The sequence below is a fragment of the Rhinopithecus bieti genome, unplaced genomic scaffold, assembly GCF_001698545.2.
Source record: "Rhinopithecus bieti isolate Rb0 unplaced genomic scaffold, ASM169854v2 scaffold_20538, whole genome shotgun sequence".
Taxonomy (NCBI): Eukaryota; Metazoa; Chordata; class Mammalia; order Primates; family Cercopithecidae; genus Rhinopithecus; species Rhinopithecus bieti.
The window spans coordinates 38,137-52,405 of NW_016809775.1; the positions used below are offsets into that span (position 1 = coordinate 38,137).

At 47.0% G+C, this 14,269-nt stretch overlaps 1 protein-coding gene and 1 pseudogene across 3 annotated transcripts in view; one reads left to right on the forward strand and one right to left on the reverse strand.

The window, feature by feature from the left end:
- The window catches only part of LHFPL2 (LHFPL tetraspan subfamily member 2), a 56,301-nt gene that overhangs the window by 25,873 nt on the left and 16,159 nt on the right, over positions 1-14,269 (forward strand). For both annotated transcript variants that reach the window (XM_017890441.1, XM_017890442.1), the window contains exon 2: positions 11,944-12,558. In XM_017890441.1, coding sequence (XP_017745930.1) covers positions 12,129-12,558 — 430 coding nt within the window. In that variant the 5' untranslated portion in view covers positions 11,944-12,128. The remainder of the gene's footprint in view (positions 1-11,943; positions 12,559-14,269) is intronic.
- LOC108541029 (40S ribosomal protein S17 pseudogene) lies at positions 3,635-4,268 on the reverse strand (annotated as a pseudogene). The gene has a single exon (XR_001888836.1). The product of XR_001888836.1 is annotated as a 40S ribosomal protein S17 pseudogene (transcript).

Consider the following 14,269-nt stretch of genomic DNA (forward strand, 5'->3'; position numbering starts at 1 on the left):
CCATATCACAAAGGCCTGAGATGGTTCAGCACTTCTTTTTATGAATGGCCATCTTTGCTAAAGGGCAGATTGGAGCAAAAGTCAGGAAATTAGGAGGAGTGAAAGTGGACGTGTTTGGGTCATTCTTGTTGTTGGCATAGCTTTATTCTCACAACCCAAGCTTTCAGCTGACCTGTCAATTTAAGATGTGCGTGGCTGACTGCCAAGTAATTTAGCTTATCAGAACCTCTCACCCCTGATCTTTGCTATTGGTGATTATCATTGTAATCAGATCAGTTTTACTGAACCTTATAAAATACTGCCTTTGACAGCATGGGAGCCAAAATTTTCTTAAAATTTAAATCTATCCATGGTGTTATTGATAATGCCAAATAAAATTACAAATCACTTTAAATTAATGTCAGCTCAGTAGCTTCATCACCAGACTATTGGGTTGGAGTATTAGATTTTAAAACATCATTTGAATCATGTAGTTGATAACAAAACAAGACATTTTATTAGATCATTAATAAATATACTCGTCAGAAATTGCCCCTGGATAGATGTAAATTGGCCTTCTGGGGCCATTTATAACTGATGAGAGAATTGTACTGCTTGATTTTAATAATTCACTGAGGAATGGAGATAAATAGCAAATGTTAATTTTGTAGGACAGTTTCATACAGTTTGTTTTGAGATGAAAGGGATATGACTTCTGACTCTTGCCTGAAACTAAGTCACTTAAAAAGGAGTCTCCTATAGTGCTGGCTGTTTTCAGCTTTAGAATTCCAATTGATATGTACGTGTTAATCAGTTGGCACCTTTCTTGACATATGTAAGAAAGCAAAGTAGAAATCCTTTTAAAAATGGTTAAAACTTTGTATTCTGCCATGTCCTTTGGCGTACAGCTATCAAATTGTTAATGATTCCAAGCATTTTACTTGTCTGAAACAGGAAGCAAAAGTATATCAGAAAGGAACAGTTGGTGATTTTTCAAAACTGAGTAAGGGTCCTTTAAAGGCAGGGTCCATCTCTGCGGCCCAGGGCAAGGGTGGCCTCATTTTTAGCAGTTAGCCCAAAGACCGGAGTGGGGAATGCTCTACCATATTCCCAAGAATAGAAGTCAGAGTTAGGTTCTCCCACCCCAGGAAAACAAACAAACATATGAGCAGAAGAGGGAGCCAGGCCACCCACACCCTTGGCCAGGGCCCTGGGCCAGCCCCTTTTGTGGTGCCCACGGGTGTGCCACGGCCATGCTCAGCTCTCCATCAGCCACAGCTGTCCCTTGCCATGCCTGGTAACCTGTGGGGTCTCCCCCTCTTCCTTCCACCCAGAGACCTCCCTCTCCAGAGGAGCAGGTCTTATGGAGCCATCTGCTCTGGGAGGAGCCTCTAGTCTGGGAGAAGGTAGAAGAGGTGGTCATATACTTGAAATGACTGACTTTTGGAGCTGAAAGTGACAGTGGTGATCTGCAAGTCCAGCGCCTTCAGTTTGGGGCGCTGAGACATGGAAGCCAGAGTAGGCAGTGGAGCCTTGCGAGGTCACACACCCATTAGCCGAGAGCCGAGCCTGGGTCGGGACCCATGTTTGCCTGCCTGCCTGCCTGGTGGTCTTTTTCCCTTGCCTATTACTTTGCCATTGGACAAATTTCCTTCTACAGAGACTTAGAATGATAATAGAAGGTGTTTTTGTGGCCTTGGGGAGAAAACAGCAGAAAATAAATGTTGACCAATATGATGGTAATAGTAATGATTCCTACTAAGTCTTGATACCTGCAATTATGCCTGACCCTCTGTGCAGAGTTTTTGTGTCCCACCCAAAAAGTGTGGCAGCGACTTTCCTTACCCCTACTTTAGAGATGAGGAAACTATCCTTAGAGAGGTGACGTTTATTGCCCAAAGACACAGAGCTAGTTAATGCTAGAGCGTGATTTATAGCACTGAAGCAGTTCCAGCTCTGTGGCACATCCTTTCTGCCACACAACTCCTTTTCCAGGGGGAAATTAGTATTTGAAGGAAAGGCTAATTACCTACCTGCCAGATGGGCTCCAGAACCTGAAGATCTAAGTGGGAAAAGGAGTGCCTGAGACACGACCCCAGAAGTGGTCATGTTTATGCCGGGTCAAGGGATGGGGAGGCTGGATCCTGTTGCAGGGGGATAGTCCACATGGATGGAGTGCTTGCCATGCGCTAAGTGCTGTTCTAAGCTTAATACTTATTTTAACTGAGTTGACCCTCACAACATCCCTATGTGGTAGGCTATTACTCCATTTTACAGACACAGGAACTGAGGAACATGGGCCCAATTTCACCTAAGGTCACTACTGAGGACCTGGTAGAACCAGAGTTCAGATGAAGAGTCTGCCTCCAGACTGAGTCATTCTTACATGCTGCCTTTCTGGATGAGCCCCTTGCCCTGGAGGGGTGGAGGCAAGGGGTTTTGTCCTGTGTACCCTTCGTGAAGCCTGACAGATCCTCCCCAGAGGCAGATTCTGGCTGTTGCCATGTTACACTGGAACCCAGAATTATCAGCCACCCACTTGTGGGGTACAGGCCTTCTTGCGAGGCCTGAGGTGATCAGGGCTGTGAGAAATGGTTTGCTGTGATGAGGTCTGTCCTAACCACCTCAAAGAAGTATCTGTCAGCACCCCAGGGACAGGCTCCTTTTTATCACCTAACCAAAATCCAGTCTAGTTCCTCTTCTGTGGATTCCCCCAGGCTCTCTTGTCTCGCGTCTCTCTCTTACGGAGGGCTGTGTGGGTTCTCAGTGGTCATCTTCTCCAGCCTGGCTCACGCTGGGGAGCAAGGTAGCTGGAGCCCCTGGGAGTCCATAGCACTGGGCATGGAATGGGACAGGCTTTCTTTGCCCACCTTGCTTAGCAGCCTATTCAGATGAGCACCTGGGGAACAGGGAGTTGGGAAGCATCTCTTATAGAAATGACCTAAAGCCATTTCTGCCCCAGCCTTTTGCTTTGTGTTTAAGAGGCCTGGTTTCCTGACACATACTGCTTCTGGGACATCCAGCTGAACTTTATCTCTGTTTACTATGCCTCACTATTGTTAGAAGCTACAATCATAAGTCCCTCTTCCCAGAAAGAGGACACTGGGATCATATGAACAAGTGCAAGAGTTCAGACTTTTAAAAAGGAGTTTTTCTGTGACCATCTTGAACTTTGAGCGTGCAGTGACTTCATCTGGGCTGCAGTGAGGAACACTCACTGGGCCACCTCCTCCCAACTGGCACATTCCTGAGTCATGACACCGGCTCAGTCCTGCAGGCCGGGCTGCTGCCCAGAGTGGAAGGATCATTCTGTATTGGAAAGTACCTAGGGCTGCTGGCAGCTGCGCATCACGCTCACATTCCCCTGAGGAGTGTGCATCCCTCTGGAAGCTGCACTGAAGCCCATCTGTTTTCAAAGCGTAGTATGAATCCTAAATCTTTGGGGAATTCCTATAGTTAATGAATGGAGAAAGTATAAACCTTTCTACAGTTTCAAATGTGGCATTCTCATTAGGGAAAGTTGGAAAACCCTGGGTACCTTGATCCCTGGCCACAGGTGATCCGCCCGCCTTGGCCTCCCAAGGTGTTGGGATTATAGGTGTGAGCCACTGTACCCAGCCTGTTACTTTTCTTTTTTTCTTTTTTTCTTTTTTTTTGGCTGTTGTCCCAGATTTATTGAAAATAATATAGCACTGCAGAAAAAATTCAAACAGATCCCCGAGGTGTTTTGAAATTCATCCCAACTGTAGGCTGAGTGACCTGCAGGTTGGACAGACTGCCGAAGTCCAAAAGCTTCAGCATTTCCTTAGTGTCAGGATCTACTTCAATGATCTCCTGATCCAGGGCTGAGACCTCAGGAACGTAATTGTCTCTCCTTTCTCTCTCCTCCTCCTGCAGCTTGATGGAGGGAGATACCTCTTACAGGGCCTCTCTGAATCCGCTTCATCAGATGGGTGACATAGCCTGCTATCTTATTGCGGAGCTTCTTGCTGGGGATAATGGCGATCTCCTCGCACACGCGCTTGTTCGTGTGGGAGTCGTTACCCAGGCGTGTGTAGTACTTCTCTATGATGACCCAGGCCGTCTTCTTCACGGTTTTGGTGCGAACGCGGCCCATGTTGGCGGGTCCTTGGTAAAAGAGGAAACCTACTTTTCTTAATTAAAACTCTCTTATCCTGAGAAGACACAAGAGGTTCACTTTAAGACGTATATTTTGCCTAATATCACAGAATTCATTATAAGCTTGAAAAACATCTTTCATTTAAAATTCCTATAAAGCAGTGGCATTAAAAGGCAGCTCCTGAAATTCAAGTTTTAATTTCATGTAAACAAATTGAAAATGCTTTCAACCCCATGGTCTGTACAGGCATAGGCATATGACCCCGGCTTATGGGATCTGGACTACATCAGATTTTAGTGTCTCCCTTAGAGGTTGTTTTGTTCAGCTCCTCCTGCCTGTTGGACAGACACATAAAGAAAGACTTGCCTAAAGAGCTTTTAGATGAGGACATTTGTAGAAATAGAGGGAAAACAAACATAAAATATGCAAGTGGGCTTTAGAAGAGAAGGAATCATTCAGAAAATAGGACCAGACAAGCGGACCTTCCATCTCTGGCTCTAGACGCTGATATGGTTGGGCTGTGTCCCCACCCAAATCTCATTTGAGATGTAGCTGCCATACTCCCCACGTGTCATGGGAGGGACCCAATGGGAGATAATTGAATCATAGGGGCAGGTTTTTCCCATGCTGTTCTCATGATAGTCAATAGTCTTACGAGATCTGCTGGTTTTATAAAGGGCAGTTCCTCTGCACATGCTTTCCTGCCTGCTGCCATGTAAGATGTACCTTTGCTCCTCATTCGCCTTCTGCCATGATTGTGAGGTCTCCCCAGCCATGTGGAACTGTGAGTCCATTAAACCTCTTTCCTTTATAGATTACCCAGTTTCGGGTATGTCTTTATTAGCAGCATAAGAACAGACTAATACAGATACCTCAGGATGGGATGGGGAAAATGGCCTCTCTAGAAATGGGTGCCCAAAGGTAGGTTAATTGGATACATGAGGAGTTGGAGTTGGCATCAAGAAAGAAACCTATGACTGGCCAGGGTGGGTGCATTAAACAACAAACTTGACAGTGAGCATGGGGTCAGAGAGCTCACTGGAGTTCCCATGCCCAGAAGAAAAGAGACTTGTTCATGTGTGTTTGGAGGGAGGGGCTGCCAGGCAGCTGAGAATGTCAATAGTTTCAAGGGGAAGAGAAGCATCTTTTAAGAGGGGTCAGGTAAGAATCAGCAAGCCTGAAAATCTTATAGGTCTGCCTTGTAGGGTCCTTGAGATTCCCTGAGATGTGGGGAGGCCAAGGCCACCTGAGTACCTCCTGAGTGACCAGCCCAACTCTGGAGGAGAGGAGTTTGAAAGAAGCAGAAGCCATGTGGCCAACCGTTTAGTTTTCTGAACCTGTGTCCGGGCCCCTCAGATGTAGGTGAAGAAAGGTAACAATAATGAGCGGGGAGCCCCATTTTGCCATTCGCAGAATAGAGATTTCTGAAAACAGAAGTTAACTTTAGCATGTGATGCAGAGACCACCTGGGACCCCAGAAAAGACAGGCTCAAGGGCACGAGGTTCTGAGTCAGTCTGCCCTGGCTTCCGGGGCCCCAGGCCCTGTCATCCTATCATCTTGGGCATCCAAACTAGCACGGCCTTTTTTAAAATGGAGAAAACAACTAAAATATATTTAATTTAGTAAATATTGTGAATGTCCAGATTATAGACATACTCATCAGAATAGACCTTTTAAAATAGATCTTAAAATCATCTTAAGTTGCTCCTATACATTCAAAATCGCCCTCTGTGAGAAGCCCCCAGAGCAGGGTTTCTCGACATTGATGATACTGATGTTTGGGGCCAAGTAATTTTTATTTAGCAGCACCCTTGTCTACCAGATACCAGTAGCACACACCCCTGCCCCTATAGCTGTGACAGCTCCAAATGCCTTCGGACATTGCCAAATGTTCCCTGCAGAGTTGGGATGGGGACAGAATTGCCCCTAATTGGGAACCATAAATGCAGAGTTTTCCCAGAAGTCAGAGATGGGATGGAGAAGAGGAGTCGATCGGAAGTTGAGCCAAGGAAATTGGCAAAAGCAGGAGGTGTTGAGCATATTTAGACTGTACCCTAAAGAATAATAGAATTGTTAGTGCATTTGGGTCCTCTTAAGCATAATCAAGATGTCTGGATTTCTGTAGTCAGTGTGTTTTACGGGGTGGCCAGAGAGTTTCAAAACCTCCTTTGGTACATTTTTTTTTTTTTTTAAGTCATGCAAGGTCCTGTGCTTTTTGTGCCAGCACTATCCTTCCAGTTCTGAAAGCTGCCTTTGTCCTCTGAGGAAAAGGACCTGAATGTTTGGGCAGATCGTTTCATGCTGTACAAGGATTATCAGACAACAGATGAGCTGGGAGAACAGCTGGTTTCCCTACAGTCACTGGGTCTTGTGACCTGGGAGGCATCATGAGCTGTGCAGGGGACAAGTGATCTGGCCCCTGGGTCTGTCCTGACTGAGCCAGGCCACACTCCTCCTGCCTCTGCTCTTTACCTCTCTTCCCCAATACCACTGAACTGACCTTTTCCATGCTGCCTCACAGTGGACTTTCTGTGAAAGGCTCTCCTGGGAGCTTGTAAGAAATGCAGATTCTGGCACCACCCAAAAAGTTTGAATCAATGGTTGGTTGGGGACAAGGAATGTACTTTTTGAAACAGGTAGCTGTCATTCTCCTCTGGGAGATGGTTCAGGAACCCACACTTTAAGAAGCAGCACTCTGGAGGGTCTTTCCAAGTCTTGGAAGGCAAAAGCACATACATTCTACTTCTCTTAATCCTCTCATCCTTGCAGAAGAAATGGGGATGGAGGCCATATTGCTGACCCTTGTGGGATTCATGTGTCTGAGGGAGACTGCAATAATGAAAATAGAGATCAGCCAAGAATCTACCAGTCTAGCCTTTAGATGTCACTTCCAGTTTCTCTGAAATAGAGGATGGAGAACAAGTTGAAATGAAATCATGAGGAAATCGACAAATCCAGGTTGTTGAGTATTTTGTAGGACAACTAGCCCAGTGTCTTCAAATAGTCAATGTCAGGGGGAAATTAATGGGGATGGGGTGGAATAGGTTGGGGTAGGAAGACTATCCTTGACTAAAAGAACCTAACCAAATGTATGAGCCGTGATTGAGTCATGGTTTTAAGAAAATAGCTATTAAAAACAGGGCAGGGCAGGGAAATTTGAGTAGGAACTAGACTTTGGGTATGAGGGGATTATTGTCCATTCTCTTGAGTGTGCAAATCTTGTTGTGGTTATACAGGAAAATGTTCTTATTTTTAGGAGGTGTATGCTAAAGTATTCAGGGGTGAAGTGTCAGAACATCTGCAACTCATTTTCAGATATTTGAGAAAATGTGTGAGTGTGTATGCTATAGATTGATGGAACAGATATGGGAAAATGTTAACAAATGTTGAATCTGGGTGTTGGGTATGTGGGTGTTCATTGTCTGTTCTTGCCAACTCATATCTATGTTTGAAAACGTTCATAATAAAGTTGAAAAACAGAACCAGGGTGAGTAAGCAAGGTAGTGTTCTTCAAAACATTGTTTGTCCTGGCCTCATTCTTTGGGTGTGCTGTTCCCATCAGGATGGGGACTGAGGGCTTTTTGATGCCGCCTTGATTGACGTCCTTCCGGTGTCCCTCACTCTTTCCAGGTAGATGTGAGCTTTACTCCTGAGTTTCTGTCCAGGTGATCCAGCCGATGGGCACTGGGTGGTTCTGGCTTCACATGTACTTTCTTCCCTGCTGGCAGCAGGAAGCTGCCAAAGACAGACCTGGGATTTAAGGGACAAACCCCGGCTCAGCTCTGCTGAGGACCTTCACTCTACCTTTTCAAATTAGGGCTCTGGGAAGAATCCGTACACAGGACTGACTCCCACGGACCAGCCATTTAGAAACTCCTCCTTGCTCCCTATTCTATGGTATTAATGTAGGTTTCTGCAGGATTCTCATCTGTCTTTTTTTTTTTTTTTTAAGTGAAGAGGCTTTACTTTGCACACCTTTGTGCCAGTCATCATTTTCTGAACATCAAGAGGGCTGTCTAGATTATCCACAATCACCAGGGATGCAGTAGTAAGGTCAGGTGTTCTCGAAGGGAAGCGTATTTAGTGGCCCATGGAGAGAAGTCATTTACGTAGAATGGCAGTGAGGGCCTGGTTTATGAAGTGGACTTTGTGGAAGCAGGCGTTATGGTTAATAGCAACGGATGCCAGGCCGAGGAGGGCTGTGCGTCGTATCCCTGTGGTTAACAGAGTTCTGTCATGAGGATCTCTTTCCCCTTTGATACAGATGTCTCAGTAGGTACCTGCCTTTCAGTGCACTTAGCCAAACTGGTACACTTCACAGAGCACAGACCATTGCAGAAGCCCCCTGCTGCACTTCGAGATGGTCCCTTGTCCTGCCACCCTAAGAACTTTGCTTGCAGCCTCTATTAGTCCGTTTTTACACTGCTGATAAAGACACACCCGAGACTGGGTAATTGATAAAGAAACAGAGGTTTAATGGACTCCTCACAGTTCTGCATGACTGGGAATGCCTCACAAACATGGTGGAAGACAAAAGGCATGTCTTACATGGTGGCAGACAAGAGAGAATGAGAACCAAGCAAAAGAGGTTCCCCTTATAAAACCATCAGATCTCATGAGACACATTCACTACCATGAGAACAGTAAGGGGGATCCACCCCCATGATTCCATTATCTTCCACCAGACCCCTCCCACAACACATGGGAATTATGGGAGTACAATTCAAATGAGATTTGGGTGGGGACACAGCCAAACCATATCACAGCCCCCAGGAAGCCTCAGTTTTAGTCAGCCTTGCGTATCACAACTGTTCCTCTGATAGTAGCAGTTAGCAAACTTACTAGGGAGAACAGAGCATCTTTTCCCCCTGTTGAAAACAGAATAATGAAGCCCTCATCCCAGCCAATCTTGTGTGGGTGTGAGAATTTGGTGCAGTGAATGAGGAAATGTTTTAGCACAAAGGAGAGGGAACTATATTATTTTAACTTAAGCATGTGGGTCCTTAAGCAATCCTGCCTTCAAATAGTTCTCAGGCATTTTGCTAAGCCCAGACGTCCCATCTTCTCCTCTGCTGAACTTTTACAGCCTTTTTCTTCAGATGCTGCAAACTAATTGCATTCCTCACTCTGAGCAGACCTTGCTGGCCAGGGCAGTGGACACTGGAGTAGTCATTAAGATACAAGTCACCTGAGAGGTTGTAGGAGCCCTGCAGTTCTGCAGGAGGACAAATATGAATGTTCTCATTGAAAAATTACATTCAGGCCGGGGCAATGGCACATGCCTGTAATCCCAGCACTTTGGGAGGCCAAGGTGGGTGGATCACCTGAGGTCACGAGTTTGAGACCAGCCTGACCAACATGGCGAAACCCCATCTCTACTAAAAAAAATTTAGCCAGGCATGGTCATGTGTGCTTGTAATCCCAGCTGCTCTGGATGCTGAGGCAGGAGAATTGCTTGAACCGGGGAGGCAGAGAGGTTGCAGTGAGCCAAGATCATGCCACTGCACTCCAGCCTGGGTGACTGAGTGACACCCCATCTCAAAAAAAAAAGAAAGAAAGAAAGAAGAATTACATTTAACAGAAAAGGGATGGGACAGAGATTGGCTGGGCATAACTAAAATGGTTTTCTAATCAAATGGGAAGGCTTTATAGCTCTCAACAGGCTGCGATTGCCACCTGTGGACTCAAAGTATTTGTGAGCCTGGTGGGCATGTGCAGCCTCTCAGGGCCTCCTGGGAGTCTTTATGGCTCATTTTCTTGTTCTCTTTTAGAATGATCATTTTCATTATAAACAATCTCCTCTAAAGCCCTCAGTAACTTTTTTCTCAAAAGGCTTTCTATTTGGTAGTATCTGGAGGAGGAGCTGAGAATGAGTGAGTTGGAGTAGGATATACCTTATGGCTAAATGCTAATTTATCTCCACCAGGTGGACTGGCAGCTGAGTTAGGTAGTGGGGAAACAGGAAGACCAGGACTCTGCCCTTGAAGGCAGCCAGGAAAGTTTAGACATGAGTGACCTCGTCCATCTCTAAGTAGCCTGTGCTTAATGTTTTCTGTGTGCAGTGGCCAGGTTTCTGTAATCTACTGGCACCTCCACTGGATCAATAGTTGTCTGAACAGTGTCATCTATGTTACAGGAAAAGCTTCTGAGGGCAGGGAGTTGGTATTTGTTGAGCACTTACTCTGCCAGGCACTGTGTGGGTGCTTCAGTAGGTTCTTGTTCATTCCTTGCAACAATCTGGTGAGGTAGGCTACCCTTACCAGCTCAGACGAGGAAGCTCTAAGAAGTTAGACATGCACATGGTCAGTACTGGAGCTGGTTTTGGAACCCATACCTGATGGACTCCCTTCCCTTACCCAGCACTCAGCACAGCATGGTGACACACGCACACACACTCTGACAATTGAGTGCATATGTTCCTAGTAGTGCACTAGCTGTGTCCCCAAAATAGCATCTTGTATAGCAACCACCATGATATGAGGATTTTAAAATACGTCATGTTTCAAGGGATGGGTAGATCACATGCTAACTAGGAAGTCAGCCAGCAGGCAGACAGCTGGTGCAGGGTGTAGAAATGGGCATTTTAAGCTTTGACACTGGGCTTCCTTATTTCCCCGCTTCTCTTCCTCTTCGATAACTCCCTGCCTCACCCCACTCCCAACATGCCAGGGGGCTCTTTGCAGTTCTCATGGAGTTGACTTGACCTCGGTTAATGAGATCTAATCATTCAGAGCAGGGCCATGTGCCCAGATGTAAGCTGAGGGATTGTTCTTGGCCTTGGAATGGGGCAGAAAACGGGGCTGCAGACCAGCCCTGCTGGCCCCCGTTTCAGGGTCTAGACTCCTCTGAAGAAGGGTTGAGCCATTGAAGCAATGTCTTCTGGTAATGAAGTCATTCCTCCTTGGGGACAGAATGAGGCCTCTGTGAAATGAGAAACAATGGGCACGTTGAGTTCCAGACCTGGGGTGAATCGAAGCTTAGGCAGAGGCACATGGGATGAATTGGGACAATTCAAGGGATGCATTCTTCATAGACAAGGTTCTGTTGTCAACAAGTCCACTCAGTTGTAATGATGCTTAGTTAACGGTCATTAATGTCTTTAAAAAATAATTTCCCCAAGTAAGTCATGAACTCTTAAGGTTTTTTTTCCCGAGTTTTAGTGTAAATTATTTTGTCTAAAATCCCCTGTGAAAATGGATGAAATACAGGTGTGGGAGCAATGTTTTGTTTATTCTTTTTCATGGGATTGTTTCTTATTTACCTATGAAGCAAACACACTTATGTCTCTGCTAGTAATTTAATTTCCAGGAAATAAAAGTGGGGTGTTGCTACTCTCTACTGTTAAGCAAAAGCGCTTGGTGCAAGTTTCGCAAAACTTAACTCACCTAGTACCAAAACAGCAGCCAAAAAGTATAGCAAACTTAAAAAAAAAAAAATCCACTAATAGAGTTGATTGCCATTCTTGCCTCCTCCTCTCTGGATCCCTGTGCTGTTTGACTTTTTCCAGTAAAAGATGAGGGAGCGGGAGCCCTGTCCTAAGAGTGCAGCAGCAGCAACCGGGACAGTGCTCCCTGGGTTGGGAGCAGGACCTGGCACTAGCCGCCTCCTTCCATAGCGCTCCCGAGAGAGAAGGTTAACTGCCACATAGAGTTCTGAGTGCAGTGAGGTCAGGGAGAACTTGAAACAAACGCAGCCAGTGCAACAACCGCCTGGCATGCTGGCCGGGCCCGGGGCTTGCTGGCAGGGTTCTGCGGGCGCGGGCCGGGCTTGGACTGTGTCGCTGCGCGGCGGGAAGGCGGGGCGGGGCCTGGCGGCGCTGCTAACCGCCCTCCCTCTCCCCTAGGTGAGGCCGCAGGCGGTGCTCTGGGTCCGGCAGCGCTGTCCTCAGCATGAACGCGGCCGGCGGCGGGAGTGAATGACTGCAGCTGCGACTTCCTTCCCGGGCCGCCGGAGCCTCCTTCCCCACCGACTTTCTTTTTTTGATTAACTCCGTGGACTCCTGACTCTTTCTTCGCCTGGAACATCAATATGTGTCATGTCATTGTCACCTGTCGCTCGATGCTCTGGACCTTGCTGAGTATTGTGGTGGCTTTTGCCGAGCTCATTGCCTTCATGAGCGCAGACTGGCTGGTCGGGAAAGCGAGGAGCCGCGGCGGCGCGGAGCCGGCGGGCCCAGGCGGGGGCTCCCCTGAGCCCTACCACCCCACCCTGGGCATCTACGCCCGCTGCATCCGGAACCCAGGGATGCAGCGCTTCCAGCGGGACACGCTGTGCGGGCCCTACGCCGAGAGCTTCGGCGAGATCGCCAGCGGCTTCTGGCAGGCCACAGCTATTTTCCTGGCTGTGGGAATCTTTATTCTCTGCATGGTGGCCTTGGTGTCCGTCTTCACCATGTGTGTACAGAGCATCATGAAGAAAAGCATCTTCAACGTCTGTGGGCTGTTGCAAGGAATTGCAGGTAAGAAGGCAGGACTCCGGGCACGGTGGGATGCAGGGATGGAGAGCTGCCGGTGCAGTGCACTCTGGCACCGGGCATTTGCTTCCTGCCAGTTTTGGAGAAGACCATTTTCTCTCTAATCAGGTTTCCTTTGCCCCTTCCGTTCTAGGTGACGTTTGTGTGCTGCTCACATGGGCCTCTTTCCCCTGTCTTACCCCACAAGAAAACAGGCTTGTTCTTCTCTGGTGTTACATGGTCCTCCTCATTGCTTATTTCCTCAGGGTCTAAGTTGTTGGTTTTAGTTTGAGTAACTACTCCTACTTTTTGTGTTTCCCATTAAATTAAAAGCACGCTCTCCACTTCAGTGCAACTCCCTGAGGAATTATGGAAAGCGTGAGTCCCACCTTCAGCAAGCACTCTATGCTAAGAGGAATGTAAGTGGGGTCACTCATTAAGAAGCAGCAAGCCTGCTTCCCCCATCCACTCTCAGCTCCAGCCCCCAGATGATTTCAGCTTGGGTGGGGAAGACACGGGCTGGGAAGGAATTCGTATCAGCTGCTCTGTGTTTAGTGAGGTTCTGGTTTAAATTGTCTGTCTCCTAGAGCCTGACAGAATGTTCTGTGCACTCAGATCAGAAAATGCAAGCTAACTCTTCCATTTTCTGGGAATTTCTCACTCACGAGCTTATCAGAAATGGGTGGAAAGAAAAGGATGAGCTCTTTACAGTGGTCCCAGGGAGAAGGTTGTGAGCTGCAGGAAAGCATCCACTGCTACCAGCACTTTTGTAGGCTTCCCTGCGTGGGTTTGAAAGGTGGGTCCTGAACCAATGGGGTAACAGTCTGTCCAGGTTTGATTCAGGGTTCTTGTTCTGGGTGACAGAAATTCACACACAAACACACAGCTGAGTTTGAAGACATCCCCAAAGAAGTAGAGGAGTAGACTCTTGCTTTGATATTCAGAAAACAGGTGCTTACTTTTTAACCAAGACATTAATCTAGACTCTAACAGGACAAAGTTACCCACCTACAACCCTAAATGAAGGGCACAGGTGATTCATCCCTCAGCAAATTCTAGAGCTGTGTGCACAGGATTCTTCAAAATAAAGTTATACACTGAGCCATGTGTCCAGGGCTGTAAAGCAGCAGCCCCCAAACAAATTCACTCTAGCCGGCCTCATAGCAAACTCTTGAGCTCAGCAGGGCTGGCTTCCAAATAAACAGATCAAATGACAGTTTTTTTCCCAAACAGCCGATAAGATAAAGTTTACTGTTCCTCAAATCTTAGGAGGCCCCTGTGTAGGGTGGAGGTGGGGGACGGGGAGTAATGGGCTAAGAGAAATGACAGAGGGCCTGCTCCTTAGTTCTGATTTGCTTTCATGGGGGAATACACCATCCAGACACCAGGCCCCTTAAACTTTCTGGCCCAAAGGGACAAGTCTCAGGTCCCTCATCTCTCCATCTGCCAGGATCAGCCATACCACAAGTGACCCAGGCACTCATGGAATTTGGGAGACCAGGATTCTGTATTTCAGCATTGCTCCTCATTAGCAGTTTCACGTTGAGATAAATGTCCCACCCCGGGTCTCAGCATTCTCCTTCTGAAAAATAGGGAGATTGGAAAATATGACCTTCTTTTAGAATTTGTAGGCTTAGAGTTTGATTCTGTGAAGCTCCTTGTCCCCTTTGACTCACTTCTGAAGACGTCTCTCCCCTTCAGCGTGGCATCTCACTAC